This window comes from Leiobunum rupestre, chromosome 6 (genome assembly GCF_980474605.1).
Source record: "Leiobunum rupestre chromosome 6, qqLeiRupe1.1.hap1, whole genome shotgun sequence".
In the NCBI taxonomy this organism is placed as follows: domain Eukaryota; kingdom Metazoa; phylum Arthropoda; class Arachnida; order Opiliones; family Sclerosomatidae; genus Leiobunum; species Leiobunum rupestre.
The window spans coordinates 55,035,470-55,055,765 of NC_143389.1; the positions used below are offsets into that span (position 1 = coordinate 55,035,470).

General features: G+C 39.1%; 1 protein-coding gene across 1 annotated transcript; it reads right to left on the bottom strand.

Annotated features, from left to right (window-relative positions):
- Positions 1–1,338: 1,338 nt before the first annotated feature.
- On the bottom strand, positions 1,339–5,220 carry LOC149942644 (Golgi-pH regulating cation channel). Its single transcript, XM_090178660.1, has 23 exons — positions 5,156–5,220; positions 4,963–5,092; positions 4,764–4,821; positions 4,601–4,701; positions 4,414–4,530; positions 4,315–4,353; positions 4,171–4,251; positions 4,062–4,104; positions 3,834–3,997; positions 3,678–3,771; positions 3,554–3,615; positions 3,374–3,494; positions 3,242–3,304; positions 3,080–3,179; positions 2,929–3,022; positions 2,669–2,855; positions 2,537–2,595; positions 2,356–2,459; positions 2,208–2,296; positions 2,067–2,140; positions 1,947–1,999; positions 1,833–1,863; positions 1,339–1,771 (listed from the first exon to the last, which is right to left on the bottom strand). The coding sequence occupies exons 1-23, from the start codon at positions 5,158–5,160 to the stop codon at positions 1,730–1,732; spliced, it is 1,911 nt and encodes a 636-aa protein (XP_090034786.1). The 5' UTR covers positions 5,161–5,220; the 3' UTR covers positions 1,339–1,729.
- Between the last annotated feature and the right edge of the window lie 15,076 nt (positions 5,221–20,296).

The following is a 20,296-nucleotide window of genomic DNA, read 5'->3' on the forward strand; positions in this document are numbered from 1 at the left end:
AATGCAAAAAGTTTTAACCGCAATTTATTATTTAGAAAGATATAATCAATGTAAAATTGTTACTTGCCAGCAATTTTTACAACAGAAAATACGATATATTTCGAAATTTTTGTACGTGTTGACTGAGGTAGGACTGATGACGAAATATATTTCACGGCAAGATATTACTAAATTTAATAAAAGAACAATTGAGTAAACGAGAACCAGAAGAACACACAACAACACAACCCAAGTTAAATTTTGACTAGGTAAAGTAACCGAAAGCAAAAGTAAAACATAATTTATCTGTCTAAAGCAAAACTACAACCGATAAGCAAGTTCCAAGCTAAAAGTGAAACTGGAATCGTAAACTAAGTATTGGCGCCTCACGGCGCCGCGCACTCACTTCGCTCGAGCGCTGGGGGCGCCCGGCGCCACCCCAGCCCCATTCTTGCTAATCAAGCTGTGCCATCTATAACGCGACCTAGAGGACAGTACCTAGTAAAAAAGGGAGAGCGACTGAGAGATGAATCAATCCCAATCGAAGGAATTTTCCCTCCTCCTTGGTGCATATATTAACCCCACCTACGGAAATCGTACCTAGTATCTAGCGAATTGAATTCTCCGTAAAACAAACACATTTTCAGTTTGCACACTTTTTAAAAATTTTGTAATATCTTGTCGTAAAATCTAATTCGCCATCAGTCCTACCTCATCCAACACGTACAAAAATCTCGAAATATGTCGTATTTCCCGACTCCCGAGGTAAAAATTGCTGGCAAGTAACAATTTTATATTTATCATATCTTGCTAAATAATAAATTGCGGTTAAAACTTTTTGCATTATTGTAATCCTTGACAAATAATACAACAAAGAAAAAAAAAACAAAAGTACCTATTGTTAAAAAAAGCCGATTTGTGGTCAAATTGAAGTAAAATTTCCAAATATTTGTCCACTTATAATATCATATATTGTGGCCGCAATGTATCCCCCAAAATCAAAAACGTTCCTACGCCCCTGCAAGCATGGATAAATTCTCACTCTCTCCAAGATGAACGACGTCATATAATATCATATTGAGAAGTGAAAATTATCGTATTCAAGTTGAGAGTTCGAAGCTTCTCGCCTTCTAAATGTATCACTTGGAAATTAAAGGGAAAATCATGTGAAACAAAAAAAAGCCAATGCGAACCCATTTTTTGGCGAAGTTAATTAATCCATGAATATACCCTTGATGAACCCAAAAGTATGACAAAACTGAACCCCAAAATATTTAGTAAAAGTGAATTATTTATTAATTTATAGTTTTATCTGACATTGGCAATAATGAAGTATAATTAAGTTTTTTTTCTGTCAGAATAATATTAAGAATAGGTGTGGATTTTCTAGTATTTTAATGAGACAAAAAAAATCTAGATGAAATTTGACACTGATTTGTGAAGAAAAAATGGGTTTTTTAAATAATATCACAAGAAGTTAAAGTTTTTTAATAATTAATGAAATGCAAATTGCAATTCTTTTGCTTAATCTGTTGAAAATTATAAAAAGCGGCCTTTGCAAGAGGACAAACGGAAATGTGTTACATATTTTCAAATGCCTTCTTGCGATCTTTTAAAAAAACCTGACTAGGATAAATTGTGCCCTCAGGCTTCAGTTTTAACGAAGTGGCCAAGTATGCAAAAAAAAAGTAGAGTGGCGACTCTAAAGAACCCAGACGCAATTACATTCAATCACGGATTCGTAGGATCCTTATTCCATTTTGTTCCTCTCGAAACGCACTGTCATGATTTCCTAATTTAATGAGACAATGTATTGAAATTTTATGGCTTATTTTTAAATATTTTATCTTTACCTCATCAGAATCCAACAATCTAGGCAAGGCGCTAAAAATTGATAATTTTCAGAATTAAGTAGGAATGTGAGCCTAGAATTAAGCAAAATTGAGGAAAAACCATTAAAACCTTACGTGTCAGATAATGAAGATGGAATGTTCTCATCCACCCATTTTAAATCATCTTCCTTTAAATTATTTTTAATTTTGTAGTTAAATCTGTCTAAAACACAAAGTTAAATTGGTAAAGCATACTTGTTGCAGTCCATTTTTCTGTTCTTTTTTGGATGCAGAGGCAGACTGATTTTTGGCCCCCCTGACTTTCATCCCTACAATTTAAAGATTTTGAACTTGAGTACCAATGACTAACAATATAAGTTTTCAAAGGGAGCTAACCATAAACATCGTTTAGAGACGAAGATTCTTTCTCTAGTAAATCTTCTTCCTCTTCATCAACGGTATCCAAAAGAGGAGTGAATGCGTACCTTAATTCCAAAAAACCATTAGAATGAAACAAAAGGGACTTTTCTCTTCCAAAATCTACCTCTGATTATTTATGGTTGGTCTGAAGAGACACATGATCACCAGCAATAATAAAGAAAAGAGTAGATGCCAATAGGCCTCATCGACCCAAAGCTCTTTCCAATCCTAAAAATTCAATGAAAATGCGAGATTTTTACAAACATTCAAACCATTTCGTAAACTAAAGAAATTGAGAATCTTACGCTCAAGCAATTTGTGAGCTTGTGATTGTACAAAGACCACATCATGTACACAACCGAGGCTACAGAGGTGAAAAACAGTTTTCAATTTTAATGCTAACCAAAGCCGATCAAACTGCAGTATATGAAATGTACCTAGTACGGAAAATACCAACGTGTTGGTAAAATGTCTATAGAGACTTAGTTTTACAACATTTCTCCTTAACTTAAGGGTTCTAGTTGTGTGAACTAAGGAACTAAAGATCCACCAACAAATACCACTGTCAAGTACCGCAAGAGGAATTCCCGCAACCATGGTTTGGTTTCCAGGGTCATTTTTAGACTTTAAAACCAATAAAAAATATTTTAAAAACATATTACATCAGACCAACACTCAAAGAAAATTAACCACAGACCTTAATGACTCGAAGGCAACCCTCTATGCTACAAAGGACAAAGTAAAGAGCTCCAATGCCTATAATTCGATGTAATACTGAACCCAAGCGTGGCCTAAATCCAGAAATTCATTTAAAACTATTTGTTTCAACTTAAATATAAGCTTCTTACTTCACAATGCCGAAACCTAAGCTAACGATAATGACTAATAATCTAGCCAATGTACGTTTGAAGCATGATAACACTTCCGCAAACAGCATGCCACCATGGGCTAAGAAAAAAAAATAATTTGGTTTCAAATACCAAGTTCTCACAACTAAAACCAAAATCTACCTGCTTGGCCCGTAGAATTAATATACTGATATTCGCCGTAGAACACAGTTTTTTCAATTAGACCTATTTTAAAATTAAAGTCTTAAGACTTCATAATTTAAAATAAAAAAAGTATTATAGGAATTTACGAACCTAAAAGAATGACACCCCCAATCCAAAACTGAATACGCAAAAGTTCTCTCCAATGCATTGCGGAAACAGTCAACCAAACTACTGCATAAATTACGTAAATACCACACATAAAAGCATAAAACTGAAATAACAGTTAATTGAATATTACAGGGAAAATAGAAAATTCAACAAAGCTCTTACTGGAAGAAGTGGCCAATCAACTGCGGATAGATATCCTTGAGGGCCTTTCAAACTAATATCAACTAAGAAAAAGTTGCTTAAAATTTGGAGCTTATTGGAAAAAAGAATTGTTTCGCATACTCACAAGTTACTGTGAAATTTGCTTCATCCATAGCAGATACGGAAACCACCAAAAGGTAAACACCATCTCGATCAATAACTAATAAGTCTCTGGCATTCTAAATGAAACAATATCTTACTAACTACATTCACAAATTTGCCAGAACAAATTTAAGCTTACAGGTGCTACAGGGCTCCCAGTAATGTTTGATTTTATAGATTCCGTTTGATCTTTATTATCTGATGTTTTTGCATCAGGAACTGAGGGTTGATTGGTGGTATTAGTCGCGTCTACAATGATTTTCTTTGTATCAGGAATGGGGTTTTGATCTCTTTTAACCCTAGCTAAAAGTAAACATTTAGCTTAGGATAAAATGTGTAACTATTAAAATATTTTTTATTTAATTACCTCCTTTAGGTTTAACCTCAGACTGTGCTTGAGGTTCAGGGAGCTAAAATATAATTTTAATAGACTGTACTATAAAAGATTCTTATTTTGAATCTAATTCAATTCTTACTTTCTCAATTGGTGCCTCATTTTCAGATTTATGATTACTCATAAAATATCCAGAGAATTCTTCACCAACACTAGGGCAGTCCTTAAAATTTTCATTGCAAATTGAAATATATTTACACGGTGAATTTAATAGTTTATCAAATACCTGCGTAGTTTCCGCAACTTGGAAAGGAACATTAGGCGGCTAAAGCATAGTACAATTCTCAGTTTATTTCAAATCATTATCAAAAATTTATTTTTATACCTTAAGAACTATAGCTTGTGTACACTTTACAGTTGTCAAGTTGGTTTTCAGGAAACGAACTTTTTTGGGTGGAAATGTTATGCATTGATAAGGAGATTTGTAATATTGCTCAAAATCCTTCAATAAAAATGAGTAGGAGTCATTATCAATAAGTTTAAATTTCTATGGTAGCTTGATTAATTATTACTCTATATTCTAGATTCAAATACTCCTCAGAACAATGCGTTTGACGCATCATCCAACCAATTGTTATATCAGAGTTTTCTTTTTTGTCTGATGAACATGATACTGAAAAAGGGTATCATTCAGAAATCAACAAATCAAACTGGTCTATGATTTAAATTTCATACCAGATATTTTAAGAACTGAATCTTTATATAGAGATTTCACCACCCCAATGTGAGAAGACTGTTAAAACATTTATTTATCAATATTTTATATATATCCGTGATTAACAAGCACAATTTTATACACATAATATAACGATTTCCGAGAAAAATTTCATATATTAAGCCTTTGTCCTTCTCTTTATAATTATTTATCATTTACCTGTGATATAGTAAAAGACCATTGCCCCTGTTCAGGCAAGCCAAAGGTGTCTTTTAATAGTAATAGAATGTTCAAACCAAGGAATAATACTTTATAACACTTCATGTTATTACATGAATCACGATATTTTCTGCAAAAAACAAGTAGAGACGCACTTACAAACTTAGCTAAAAGGTGACATTTTGTAGCTTACGTCATTGCGAATACGTCATAACTTATTAGAAACTGGGGCAGTACAAAAATTACACTGCGTTTAGTAATTCCAAAAAAATTTAAAAAAAGGGGTTACAGTATCTCCTATACAGTATGAGCATTTTGATTACAGTATCTCCTATACAGTATGAGCATTTTGACGACACTATTTATATTTAACACTAATAGTGCATTAATATAATACAATAAATAAAATTTTACTATGCAGTGCCACGTCTAGATGGCATTAGGCGCCGAACTAAAAATACGGACGATCGAAGAATAGCAACTCAGGAAAATGACGTAACTGCTGAAGTTTATAGCGTCATTATCATTAGTTGCGGAAACCATTCATTTGGGAATAAAGTACTTCCAGAAATACAGGGAGAGTTTCGTTTGACCGACTTCTCATTTGGCCGACCACAAAATACATGTTACGCCGACTGTCCATTTGGTCGACTGCACATTTGTCCGACTGAGAATTCGGACAAATGGACAGTCGGCCAAATGGACTGCTCATTTGGCGGACTGCTCATTAGGCCGACTGCTCATTTGGCCGACTTCACAGTCGGACAAATGGGCAGTCGGCCAAATGGACAGTGCATTTGACCGACTGCTCATTTGACTGACTGCTCATTTAGCCGACTGCTCATTTGAACGACTGCTCATTTGAACGACTGCTCAATTGGCCGACTACTCATTTTGCCAACTACTCATTTGGCCGACTACTCATTTGGCGGTTGAACGATACTAGGTGCGTTTGGCTAGGTACTGTCCTCTAGGTCGCGTTTTAGAAGGCCCAGCTTGGTTATAAAGAACGGGGCTGGGGGGGCGCCGGTCCGGGAGAGTTTCGTTTGGCCGACTTCTCATTTGGCCGACCACAAAATACACGTTACGCCGACTGTCCATTTGGCCGACTGCACATTTGTCCGACTGAGAAGTCGGTCATATGGACAGTCGGCCAAATGGACTGCTCATTTGACCGACTGAACATTTGTCCGACTGTCCATTTGGCCGACTGAGAATTCGGCCAAATGGGCAGTCGGCCAAATGGACAGTGCATTAGACCGACTGCTCATTTTTCCGACTACTCATTTAGCCGACTGCTCGTATAAGAATGAGCAGTCGGCCAAATGAGCAGTCGGTCAAATGAGTAGTCGGCCAAACGAGCAGTCGGCCAAACGAGCAGTCGGTCAAACGAGCTGTTGGCCAAACGAGCAGTCGGTCAAATGAGTAGTCGGACAAATGAGCAGTCGGTCAAACGGGCTGCTCATTTGAACGACTGCTCATTTGAACGACTGCTCAATTGGCCGACTACTCATTTTGCCGACTACTCATTTCGCCGACTACTCATTTGGCGGTTGAACGATACTAGGTGCGTTTGGCTAGGTACTGTCCTCTAGGTCGCGTTTTAGAAGGCCCAGCTTGGTTATAAAGAACGGGGCTGGGGGGGCGCCGGTCCGGGAGAGTTTCGTTTGGCCGACTTCTCATTTGGCCGACCACAAAATACACGTTACACCGACTGTCCATTTGGCCGACTGCACATTTGTCCGACTGAGAAGTCGGCCAAATGGGCAGTCGGCCAAATGGACAGTGCATTAGACCGACTGCTCATTTTTCCGACTACTCATTTAGCCGACTGCTCGTTTGGCCGACTGCTCGTTTGGCCGACTGCTCGTTTGGCCGACTGCTCGTTTGGCCGACTGCTCGTTTGGCCGACTGCTCGTTTGGCCGACTGCTCGTTTGGCCGACTGCTCGTTTGGCCGACTACTCGTTTGGCCGAAAAGTCGACCAAATGAGCTGTCGGCCAAATGGGCATTCGGACATATGAGCAGTCGGCCAAATGAAAAGTCGGCCAAATGCGGAGTCGGCCAAATGCACCCCACCCGCCGGTCCAGCCCCCTAGCGCTCGAGCGAAGTGAGTGCGCGGCACCGTCAGGCGCCAATACTTAGAATACAGTGCCCGTTCTATAAGTCAACCTAACACTAAAGACATAGTATAGGACAGGCTATAGTAAAACAGTCGGTCAAATGAGCCGTTCATCTGACCGACTGAGCTATCGGCCAAATTAGCAGTCGGTCCAATGAGCAGTCGGTCCAATGAGCAGTCGGTCCAATGAGCAGTCGGTCCAATGAGCAGTCGGTCCAATGAGTAGTCGGCCCAATGAGCAGTCGGCCAAATGAGCAGTCGGCCAAATGAGCAGTCGGCCAAATGAGTAGTCGGCCAAATGAGTAGTCGGCCAAATGAGTAGTCGGCCAAATGAGTAGTCGGCCCAATGAGCAGTCGGTCAAATGAGTAGTCGGCCAAATGGGTTTCTCATTTGGCCGACTTGAATTTCGGCTAAAATTGTAGTCGGCCAAATGAGTAGTCGGCCATATGGTCTGCTCAGTTGGCCGACTTAAAAGTCGACCAAATGAGCTGTCGGCCAAATGGGCATTCGGACATATGAGTAGTCGGCCAAATGAAAAGTTGTTCAAATGAGGAGTCGGGCAAATGAGGAGTCGGCCAAATGCACCCCACCCGAAATACATGAATTTCTGGTACTTCTAGTAGAGAGCTGCAGGGTAGTAAAAATTGCATTCCGTTTCCCGATGTGGTTTTCCTATCCGTTTCCGTTCCGTTTTGTTTCCCGGTGTAGTATTTCTAACCATTTCCGTTCCGTTTCAATTTGTAATTAACCTTGCCATCCGATTCTGTTCCATTTCGTTATCCCATGTAAGATTTCTTTCCGTTTCCACTCCGTTTTATTTATCGTCTAAAGCTGGTTTCACACTCGACGGAAAATTAGCAGCGTAAAGTTGAACGTTAGCGGTATATCAAATGGGAATCAATTTTCAGCTCGACGTTTATTATCGTCTTTCCGGCATATTTTCCGTCGAGTGTGAAACCAGCTTAATTGTTGCTTCCATTTCCGTTCCGTTTAGTTTACCCCAACCTTTTCCGTCCGTTACTCCGTTTCCGCTCCGTTTTTTTTCAGTGTTTAGTTATTATTTCTGACAACGCCGAAAATGTAAGAACCATCGATTCCTTTCAGTCCTAGGAAAACCTACAAGCCTTAGATTATGTATAATATTTACAACAATTTGGAAAAAACTGTTTTAATTTCCATGATTTATTGAATTTGACTAGTATACAGTTTTAAAGTGTCTGTGCACCCACCTCGTCGAAGCCTGGAAGGCTAGCTACCGCCTACCGTTATCCCCTTTTCCGCATATGTTGTTTCGATTCCGTCCCTTTGATGTTTCGGACTTTCGCCCAGATCCCGTTCCGTTATCCCCGTTTTCGGATATTTTATTCCGATTCCGTTCCGTTGCTACGATTTTTCGGGATTTTGGTTCCGATTCCGTTCCGTTACTACGATTTTTCGGGATTTTGGTTCCGATTCCGTTCCGTTACTACGATTTTTCGGAATTTTGGTTCCGATTCCATTCCGTTACTACGATTTTTCGGAATTTTGGTTCCGATTCCATTCCGTTACTACGATTTTTCGGAATTTTGGTTCCGATTCCATTCCGTTACTACGATTTTTCGGGATTTTGGTTCCGGTTCCGTTCCGTTGTTTTGTTTTCCAGAAGTTTGGTTCCTTTTCCGTTCCGTCTTTCCTACTTTTGGAAAATCGGCGCCGTTCAAACTTTTTTAAATTAAAACCGGCTTGGTTGAAATTTAAATTTAAAGTGAATTACGAGAACTAATGTTTCCGAGAGCTAGGACCCGCAAGTTACTGTTCATATAGTACTGGTTGAAATAATGGAAACTTTTCACCTGTACGGTGTGCAACAAGGGTTAAGCAGGTAGCGGTTTTTGACAAATTAAAGCAAAGCAAAAACACTACGTTCCGTTTAAAGGTGAATAGTTTCCATCATTTCAACAAGCACCAAATAAACAGTAACTTGCAGGTCTTGGCTCTTGGATATATTACTTCTTGTCGATTTCCTTATTGAAGCGGCTATCGATACATATAACTAAAACATTTTCGTTTCGCTACCTTATTTCCAAAAACAGGTAACTCAATAATTTCGGTGTGCTTAAAAATTAAATTAAGGTGTTTGCGTTTCGTAACCCTATTTCCAAAACCATGTAACTCGAAAAATTAGTTTTTTCTAAAAATTAATTTAAATTAGCGTGTTCGCGTTTCGCTACCTTATTTCCAAAACCAGTTAACTCGAAAAATTATTTTTTGATAAAATTCCTCTTGGATTTATTGAGTTAATGTATACGATGATTGTTTTTTTTTTCAAATTTAAATTTAATATTTAAAATATATTTAAAACATCGGGGGGATTGTGTGTACTTAAATAATAATAATAATAAAGGCACCACCTTAGGCCTAAGTCATCAAGAGACTTTAATTCAGGTGGCCGGGTTACAATGCGTAGAAGGGTGGTAACAAGCCCTTCATGTCACGCGAGCCAACAGCTCCCTACACTTAATATTGCCGTTAACCTCGACAAGTTTTTATGGAAGTGGAAACCAATGAGCTCGAGGAAAAACGCCTTAAACCAATGGGGAGAGAACTTGCAAACTCAACTCGGAAGGAGTTGTTCCGAGTTTACACCCAGTGCCACAAGCTGGGATCGAACCCGTCTCCTCTTGCTGTAAGGTGAAAGTGCTAACCACTCCGCTGTGGCATATAGATCATTATGCGGCCAAAGCTGTTGTCAAAGTTCTGGCAGCGACGTTCGACAGGGGCAAGACAGATTTTATGCAAAAAAGTATTGATAGGAAATTACGCCCGTTCGGAGACTATCTGACAAATAGACCATTCTATAAAATACTACTTATGTGATTATTTACTTTTGTGTATACAGGGTGTCTCAATTTGCTCGATCAGGCCAATTTTCTCAAAATGTATTTATGCTAGGGTTCTGAAATTTTCAGGGTTTATTTGTTAGGTATGGAAGGCTTTGGTTACTAAATTTCAGAAAAATCGAACGATTTTGTGCCGTTTTGGAAAATTTATTTTTTCACCGGTAGGTGTCACGTAAAATGTTTCAATAGAAAAGTTGTAGGGCATAGTCGAAAGTGTATAAATAATTTTGGTTCGGTTGAAAAAGACCTATTTTTCACTGAGTTTGGAGGTCGGGGGAAAAACAAGTTGTACTAGCAGGCAATAGCCTTTAACGTAAACAATCGTACATAATCACAACACACATGTACATTTATTTTAGGGAACTTATGCTTTCAGCTATGTAGTTAATAATCAGATCTGCAAAAAGTTATTGTTAAAGAAAATTATTACGTTCAACACCTAATTAGACAAAGTAGACAAAGACCGCGTCTCAAACAAAGATTTGTAGACCAAAAATTACGCTTATTTTTCTTTTGTTATTTTTTAACGTGAAATACCAATTGTCCGAGTAGTATTTAAAGCGTTTACATTTCAAAGTTAAAACATTATCTCAGCTTGGCCGATTGTTGTCCAGTATGCCTCTTTACACTCGAGATCAGCGCGCTCATATGCTAGAATTATTTTACGGAGAAGGTCGTCGTAATGCTACTCTAGTAAGTCAGTTATTTAGACGAAGATTTCCAAATTGCAGACCAAGTCATACGATGGTTCTTAGAGTGGTCCGCGACTTCGACAACTGGGGTAATATCAATCCGAGGTTTCGTGGTCTCCAGGACATCGACATGGAAAACACCATACTTGCCTACTTTGTCGCCTATCCTCGAGCGAGCGTCAGGACTGCCAGCTTTGACTTCGGGTTGGATCGAAACTACGTTTGGAGAACACTCAAAAGACACCATTTTCATCCTTATCGAGCGACACTTCACCAAGGACTGCATGACGGTGATAGACAGCGCCGACTCGACTTCTGCAATTGGTTTTGCCTCATGGCTGACGCACACCAGGATTTTCACGATCAACTACTGATGTCCGACGAATGTTCATTCGGAAGAGATGGGCCTTTCAACCATCAAAACCAACATATGTGGGACTACGAGAATCCACACTGGGGATTTCCTCACCGCCACCAAGTGCAGTTTCGCTTAAATGTGTGGGCTGGTCTGTTATGTGACAGAATTATTGGCCCGTTCTTCCTGCCAAATCGTCTGAACGGTCAAAAGTACTTGGAGTTCCTTCAAAATGAAATATCCAACGTGTTGGACGACATTCCTCTGGCCGAGTACAGACGCATCTGGTTCCAGCAAGATGGGGCGCCACATCACAAATATCGTGACGTGGTTGCATATCTAAACGACGACTCGACGAGTTTCCTGGAAGATGGAGCGGAAGAACTGGTCCTGTTCGTTGGCCTGCAAGATCCCCTGATCTAACACCACTCGACTTTTTTCTTTGGGGATTCGTAAAGGACTACGTATACCAAACACCAGTGACGAGCGTTGAAGATTTACGACAAAGAATCATCGAAGCATGTCGCCGGGTGATTCCAGAAATGGTTCGGGGAGCATTTCGCAATGTGCATATTTGTGCATTGCATCAGAAGGTGGCATTTTTGAAAACATTTTGTAGAAGTCATTAAAAAACATTTGTCACTTGGGCTAATTATTATTTGTTTATTTTTCGAAATCTTATAACTGAAATGCATGTTACCTACAATTCGTTAAAGGCTATTGCCTGCTAGTACAACTTGTTTTTCCCCCGACCTCCAAACTCAGTGAAAAATAGGTCTTTTTCAACCGAACCAAAATTATGTTTACACTTTCGACTATGCCCTACAACTTTTCTATTGAAACATTTTGCGTGACACCTACCGGTGGAAAAATCAATTTTCCAAAACGGCCTAAAATCGTTCGATTTTACTGAAATTTAGTAACCCAAGCCTTCCATACCTAAAAAATAAACCCTGAAAATTTCAGAACCCTAGCATAAATACATTTTGAGAAAAATGGCCTGATCGAGCAAATTGAGACACCCTGTATAGAGGCAGAAGGTTTGGCCGGATTTCTCATGAACCAGGGAGGCTCATAAAAGGATTATCTGGCAAACCTGCCAACCTAGTCGTCTGGATAAATAGCGGATTTTTGATAAAAATCCTACTCATTGAACGGTTATAGTTTTATACAAACCATTATAAATAGTTAATTAACTATTTCTCATTGATTTTATAAATAGTTCAGTTATGTAGTTACTATATTTTGAAATATACTATCTTCACGTAGACTACCTTAGCTATATTTTGAAAATTGACTCTATGGGTGACGCTTCAGAAAGTACTAATCAAATAGGGATGAGCAAAAGCAAACGTTTTAAAACATTTTCAGTTGCCTTGGCAAATCTAATGGCAAGTGAAAAGAATTTAGGCGTATAAGATTAAAAAACTAATTTCGAGCCCCTCCCAAATTAACATGTATAAGACAAATTACTTTTTTAGTCTTAATCGCCGTTTGGTTCAGATTTGAAGGTTAATTTAGCGATATTTGGTAAGATCACGTTGAGACCAATCGAATGATGCCAATATCAGGTCATATCAATTTTCAAGGTCACCGGAAGTGACAGCATGTCGTTCGTATTTCCGGAAAGCCCCCACTTTGACCCGTAAGACAAACAGTTCTTTGTTACAAATCACTAACCTAATTAAAAAATACCTTGACTCATCGTGTAGCTTATCACATGCTTATTTTGTCATGGGCTCTTGGACTATTTTGGGAAATTTCATATCTCATATAAGTCTACATTACTCCCGACTTTGAACAAAATCGGCAATGAAAACCTCGGGTACTCTCCTTGTCAGTGAAAGTGTTTGTCCGGTTTAGCTAGGAATTTATAGAAAGTTCTATTTAGTGATTTGGGCGATTTGGCCTCGAAACCTTCCTACAATTCGAGTGGTGTGTTCTTCTGGAAATGGAAGCTACGAACTTATTTTTTCCTTCACTAATAAATAATCTGTTTCTGTAATAAAGATATTTTGATTTAAACCATCACGAGAAATAAAATAATATAGACCGCCACTTTGTTTAACGTATGATAGCCAGAGGTGCTACAGTTAGAACTTAGAAGGCAACCAGGCACATAAAGAGACGTCATCAGAGTGGTACTTTGTAAATGCGACTTTTACTGTTTACTTTTGATGTTATTTTATTGAATTTATAATTCGCGACCGAAATGAGTCTATCCACCCAAAAACCATTCGGTTAAAAATTGCAAGGTCCTTTAAACAAAAACGTCACGTCCTATATTACTCTAGGCCATAAAAGTAGTGAAATCAAATAACGGGCAAGATCTGTAATTATATTCCCATAAACGTCATAAACTGGACTTATTTATTGACAAGTGATGTGCTCTGAAGTAATATGCTAGACTTTGCGCGTCCTAAGTGTTTTACTGAGTTAAAATCCTTTGTACAACCATAAAACATTTTCTCTTTGAAATGTTTTATTTGATTTCACTACTTTTATGGCCTAGAGTAATATAGGACGTGACGTTTTTGTTTAAAGGACCTTGCAATTTTTAACCGAATGGTTTTTGGGTGGATTTTACGCCTTTTTGTTTATAACAATAGAAGTGAAGTTATTATAATACCTTCAAACGTAACAAAGCGGAAATAATATTTATAAACAAAATTGGAAAGTGAACTTTCACCTATTTGGAATATTGAGAACTGCCTAGCTCTTTCGCCAACATTGTGTACGTTTAGATATTGTTTACTTTAATTTTTTGAAAATGTGACGTCATTATGCTCTTTAATTCATTTTTTAATGTTAATAAATAAGCTTGTACGATTGTTATTAAACTTTACACGTTTTGAACTGTGTTTATTACTCATTGGCATCGTTTACCGCCCTCTGGCGGCACACTGCCCACCCTGACACTGGCGAGACACTTCGAACTCACTGCACCTCTTTCACTTAGAAACAACCTATATATCATTAGCATTCGAATGTTTAATCTATTTCCCTAGGACAAGATAGGAAGTAGTTTACATCTGCCCCAATACTAGTTTTGGGTGACGTAGGGTACGCGACGATAGTATTAATAGTTGTAGGCTTGGTTCAATAGAAAACAGGGTATTTATATACGGAGCAGCTACAAAAGAGCGAGAAATAGCTTGTTTCAATAGAAAACAGGGTAATTAAATACGAAATAACTACAAAAGAAACAGATTTTTTTTATTTCAATGAAAAACAGGAATGTGCATTCGGAGAAGCTACAAAGGGCCAAAGATGGCTGGTTTCAATGGAAAACAAGGTAATTAATAACGAATCAGCTACAAAAGAACCAGAAATTGCTAACCTAACCTAACCTAACCTAACAAGCCTTGAAACGAGCCATTTCTCACACTTTTGTAGCTGCTCCGTATTTAATCAATATGACCATCAATATTCTAGTCTACAACTATTAAAACAATCGTCGCGAACCCTACGTCACCCAAAACTAGTATTGGGGCAGATGTAAACTACAGTCACAAGATCTGTTATTATATTCCCATAAACGTCATAAACTGGACTTATTTATCGACAAGCCCTATGTAGAGAAATTATTAATTATTTTAACTTAACAACATGAATAAGCCTATTCGGTCCGTAAAAGGTGGGCATTAGGCCCAATAAGACGGGTATGTAAAAGAGAGCACGTTAGGCTCAATAAGCTTATTCGCGTATCTTGACCTCCACATTTAGCCGGGAGTAGTGGCTCACTCCTGTAATCCCAGGCGTCCGGGAGGCAGAGTTTGTGGATGGCCGTGTGAGGATGACCACCAATCCCCTAACGGGTGGTCGGAATACTTCCGCCAAGGGTGTCCCCACCCCTGTCCCCACGTATCCCCCCGTTGGCGTGGCCGTTACACATATCTCGCCCTGATTAATCAGTTATTGTGTGTGTGGTGGTGTCTAAGGCCTCGGGTCGACACCGATGTGTGTGTATCTAAAAAAAAAAAAAAAAAAAAACATTTAAAATAATGGTTCCGGGCTTGCTCGCTTAACTTTCGGGGTTAGCGGTATTAAAATTAAAGGAAATCGTTGTCTAGGGGAATTATTAACGGATTAAAAATAATAAGAAAAACCGGAGTTTAGAAGGTTGCCAAAGTAGAGTACGTTTAATGAAATCATGAGAATTATAACACACTTGAAAATAAAAGAGAAATAGGTGGCCACCACTAAATGATTAACAAAATAACTAACTTTGAATTAAAAATTATAGAACGAGGCATATCTCGAGTCTTAACATTCAAAAATGAATTACGCAATTAATGTTCGGTAGTCATAATTAATGTTCGGTAATATAATAATTACCTGACCTTATGGCCGTTACGCGTGAGGGTAGAATCTACCGACCGGATGATTAAATGAAAGTTCGATACTTAAATAGTCTGGACATCCAATGTAGCATCGGTGGTCATCCCGAAGGCCATGCTTCCTGGTTGCCTCGGCTTGATGGCTGGGCTCCCTTGACGACCGGATCACCGCCGGTCTCGTTGCCGCATACACTCGGGCTTAACGTTTTTAATTGCGAAGTCGTTTCATAGAGCGTTTCATAGAGCGTTTCATAGAGTGTGACTCGCGTATCCCGATCTCGTCAACTTCTGCCTCCCTTTTTTTCAAAACTCGACCGTATTATTTCTGCCAACGGTCCTGACCTACGTCATAGTACCCTCCAGAATGCGCGCACCAAAAACATCGGAAATTTACCGAGCACCATACGCGCACGTGATAAATATTTTGCAAGTACAATCATGGCAACCCTCCTTTTTTTGGATTCTTAGAAAAAAGGGTGAAGGGGAAACCACTATATTGGAAATTTTTAAAACGATTAGGAAAAACCCACTAATCCCAAGGAACGAGAAGCGAGCATCCTCGAAAAGAAACGAAACACGAGGGCCGGGCTCTGGCCAGGGGGTCCTGACCCTCGCGAAACGTCAACACTGGCATTGACAATGGGAACGCCATATCTCCTCAAGGCCTACGCGACCAGCGCGCTCGCCAAGAAGGGACTTGGAATTCCCAGAATCAATGCCACCAAAAGTTAATAGTACACTTATTATGAAAGGGCTAATATTTGTCGTTACACCTATGGCGGACAACCCCCACCCTGACACTCGCAAGACTATTGTTGTCGAACTCAGCGCCCCTTTTTACCTACAATCCATCTATAAATATGTTCCATACATAGTTTCCAAGTACATCCGTCATAGCGGGCATTTTAACCTTTAAGACAATTTTTTCGAACACAGCACCACGTTTTCACCTAGAATCAACCATCAAACCTTTTGCATTATTTTTTTAAATCGCTGGTCGCTCCGGTTTCGTACTTCTTAATTGTTTATTACTCCATGGTTTCGTTACCGACTCGCTGAACTGTACATTTGTCGCCATAGCTCATGAACTATACCAGATATAAACTTTTACTTTGGCAGGACACAATGGGAGCTTAATTTGAAACTGTATACCAAATTTAATTTAAATCGGTTCAGTAGTTTTTGCTGTAGAGCGGTCTGCGAGGAGAAGATGGAAGAATAGGAAGAAGAAGAAGAAAAATGAAGCCTTACTTTGCCCCATTACTACGAAACGTCGCCTCAGCCCTGTTCGATGGAATCCGATTCAATTCGTATATGTTTGTCGCGTGCCTGTAACCTTTCAAACGATGCATCACTTGTTTTGATACGACCTATAGTTTTTGAGATACGAGGGGGTAAAATCGGCTTCATTCTGACTCGAGATAATATAGCAAGTGCTCGGGTAGGTGTTCTTTACCCGGACCTTGCATAGGGACTACCGTCCCTTTTGATAGGTGGCGTAACGGCGCTAGCTTCTCCGAGGTAGCGACTACGGACAAATTAAAAAGGTAGAAACGTTTTTTCATCAATAAAATTATCAAAATATAAGCAAACCACGCGAAAATTATATTAAAATGCAAGTATCATTACTTTTAAAGTCAAATTTACGAATAACGAAGAGGAAAAACTTGCGTTGTTAATTTTTCGGAAAAATAAAATGCGGAAACATTTCCAGAAAATTTTCTGGAATATTCAGAATTTCAATATGGAATGAAAACTTTTTTTATTTTTTTTCGGAAAAATACGGAATATTTTCCGGGGAAAAAAGCCTCGGTTATTTTCCGCGGAAATTTTTCCGACTTACAACACTGGGAAAAACTAATATAGCGTCTGCTTTAGCCGCTACCTATCTAGGTTTCAATGGCGAACCAAAGGGGGCGTAGCGATAGTTTTCGGTCACAAATTACGTTAATTATATGTGTTTAATAAAACTAATACGTTCGCTAGAGGCAACTTAAACTTTGTATCATTCTTGATTTCAGTTAATAAAAAATACTACATTCGCAGCACCCGCATTGCGGTACAATGCGGACGCAAAACCATATTTGCTTTTTCATTTTACTCCGTATAGTTTCGCTCGGATTAGCATTAAAAACACTAATAAAATGAGAAGTGGAGAAACCCACAGCCACTCGCAAAAACCTGGCAATTGGTACTAGGCCTGGGAAAGTTCAAATATAAGCCTAACCTCGGATTAAAGGCCTAACGTTCCCGGCGAGCTTCCTAAGCCTTTGCTGGGCCGGGAATCAAATGACAGCGGGAAGAGGCTCGCTTTCTTTATCGGTTAATTTGTCAGAGCGACAAAAAGAGGCGCGCGTAATTACCCCGCTATATCGACTCGGGGAAGAACCCATATTTTTCGGCCATCTACTAAATGCGGAGCGAGAGAGGGAGGAAGGAAAAGCCGCTATTCTTAATAGTGTCAAAAACGCGAAGCTCTCCGTGGAATGCCGTCGGAAATACCAATCTATCACCACCCTTGTTACGGCGCGAGCCGCTCTATTCTCGGTGGCGACGCGAAATTCCAAAAACTCTTCCAGCCGGATGACTCGAGAGTCAAGTCATCGGCTCTTTCTTTCTCTTTTGCAGCCTCCTCGGAAAAAGTGGGAGAATCCGCGAAAGTCGCGGATGGCATTCACTCCGATGCTTTTTCACAAAGCTTGACACCCATTTTACGCCCAACATTCACTTACCCTCCCCCGAACGCTTTTTCCTTAACCCTAGCTTATATATTTTAAGTCTTAAGTACAGGGTGCCACTTACGTAACGGCTCAGCCCGCACCCACGCCAAATAATAGATATAGAGTACGTGTATTTTACGATAGATGGCGATACCGCCTCGTTATATTTGAAAATAGAAACGTTACGTTACGAATACGAGTGAAATTTTTACTCAAGAAAGTACACGTACGCGTTTTTCAGTCACGTTTCTCAACCTCTATAATATTGAAATAATAATAAACCGATTCTACCCTGTCATGGCGACTAAGCGTGGCGCCATCTCTAGATTTATTGCTAAACTATTAATAGCAAACTGGCGTCTGCTTTATTGTGGTTCAGCGACCAAATTAGAGATGGCGGTATAGTGTTATTACAAAAATTCGTCTGCTTTAACAGGAATTTACTTTTTATACGTATACACTTGGGATGTGTGGTGTGTGCTCTCTCCAAAGGGTTTGACTATTTACCTACGTAGTTAGGGTGTCGGCTGGAGTTGCTACAGCATCCACTCTTAATCCCACTGCTGTGTGCTAAGTGGGGATTGGTCCGCCCATTGTCCATGCTGTTACTAGGTACACCGGGCTATAAATTCTGACACACTGACCCCTCATAGAAACGGGCGTGGTTTACAGCCGAGATTGGAATCAGAAGCGTTCTTTGCTGAAGATCCCTGCAATTTTAGGGATTAACTCCGCAAATAACCACTAAGCAGAGCCGAAAATATCAAAAGCCATGGAAGGGAGCGGCCAAATTTGGAACCATTTGTGGAGGCGACAGAAAAACTTGAGGTCTGCTATGTCCGAGTTAATGCCATCGATTAGCAATGGCGTCCACGCTAAGAATTTGAAAAAAAAACCGTGCTACATTCGACGTAGTTTAACAGAAAATAGGGGTTATTGGCAATAGGTGATTATGAAAAAGAATTGCGCGCAGAGGCTCACGGGAGTTGGTTATTTTTTGACAAAGCGTCGGCTGCTTAAATTCGTCTGCACCTACCGAGGCCCGCGGTCGTCCGCGTTTAGTAAAAAGCACCAACCATGGATTGATTGTTGGAAAAGTTAGTATTTTTATAAAATTATTAAAAATACATAAAGTTAACAAATTTATTATATATTTTTTTATTTCTTATAGTTCTAGACCAAGTATTGATAAAGAAACAAGCCCAATTTTAATAGAAGACACAAGGTTATATTTACATACATGTTTCCATTATTCCTGAAAATGAATTAAAATCAATTTGGATAGAATTTAAAAATATTTCATTTAATAAATCAATTACCTTAATTTAACGACTTTGCAAACTTCTCTCAAAACGAAAAACGAAAAATCCTTTCGATTGAACAATGAAATAATAGAAATCTCGCTAACCCTTGCCCAACTAGCAGGACGAATTTACAAAAAGGGCCAATTTTGATACTTTCAACTTGGTAGTACTTAACCAAATCACGTGACCTATTTGGCGCTAGATACGTTAAAAACCAGTCGTAGCGCGTTTTAGCGGACAATGTCTCGATTTAGTTCATACTCCCTTTAAGCCCCGCCCATTTATCCGCGAACATTCCAAGTACAGTGGCAATGAATGCCTAGACATTCCGATTGTACTCGTATATAATTTCCCGTTTTTACGTATATAGGCTTGTATCGGCTTATTCAAATATCTTGAAAATGGGAAAGGATGGAGCTTGAGACAAGAAACACTCTATACACGTTGGAGGAGAGAGGAGAACGCAATAATGTACTCCAGTTAAGTAACGCATCCTCCGAATTTTTGATTTTTTTTGGCTAGAGAAGGAAGGGTTGTTTCCCGGCCTTTGGGAGGACTCAGAGGAGGCGGCTCGAGAAAATATTGGTGTAGAAAGACAGTTTTCATTTATTCTTTTTCGTCGGCACGTAATAAAACTTCCTTTTTTTCGGGGTGTCATTTGCTGGGATGGGATTATTTCTTTCACAAAAGCGTATGGGTCTTATGCTCCGACGACTTGATCAGGGGAAGAGCTTTTCTTATTTTGGCCCGGGGATATATTTTGGAGGAGAATATTTTCGAGGTTATGAGGCGGAACAGTTTATTCGAGACGTCATTTTTCAGAAATTTCTTTCGTCGTATTAACGAAAGGATAAATGTATCGGAAGTAAAAAAAGAAGAGATGATTTAGTGTACGCGGAAAAGTCAATTTGGATTAAATAG

Bases quoted from the DNA above. Each gene is read 5' to 3' on its own strand.
- LOC149942644 (XM_090178660.1), bottom strand. The intron at 2,596-2,668 runs GTACATTTCATA...TCACCTCTGTAG, and splicing joins GTTGGTATTTTCCGTACTAG to CCTCGGTTGTGTACATGATG. The intron at 2,000-2,066 runs GTATGCTTTACC...AATAATTTAAAG, and splicing joins AGAAAAATGGACTGCAACAA to GAAGATGATTTAAAATGGGT.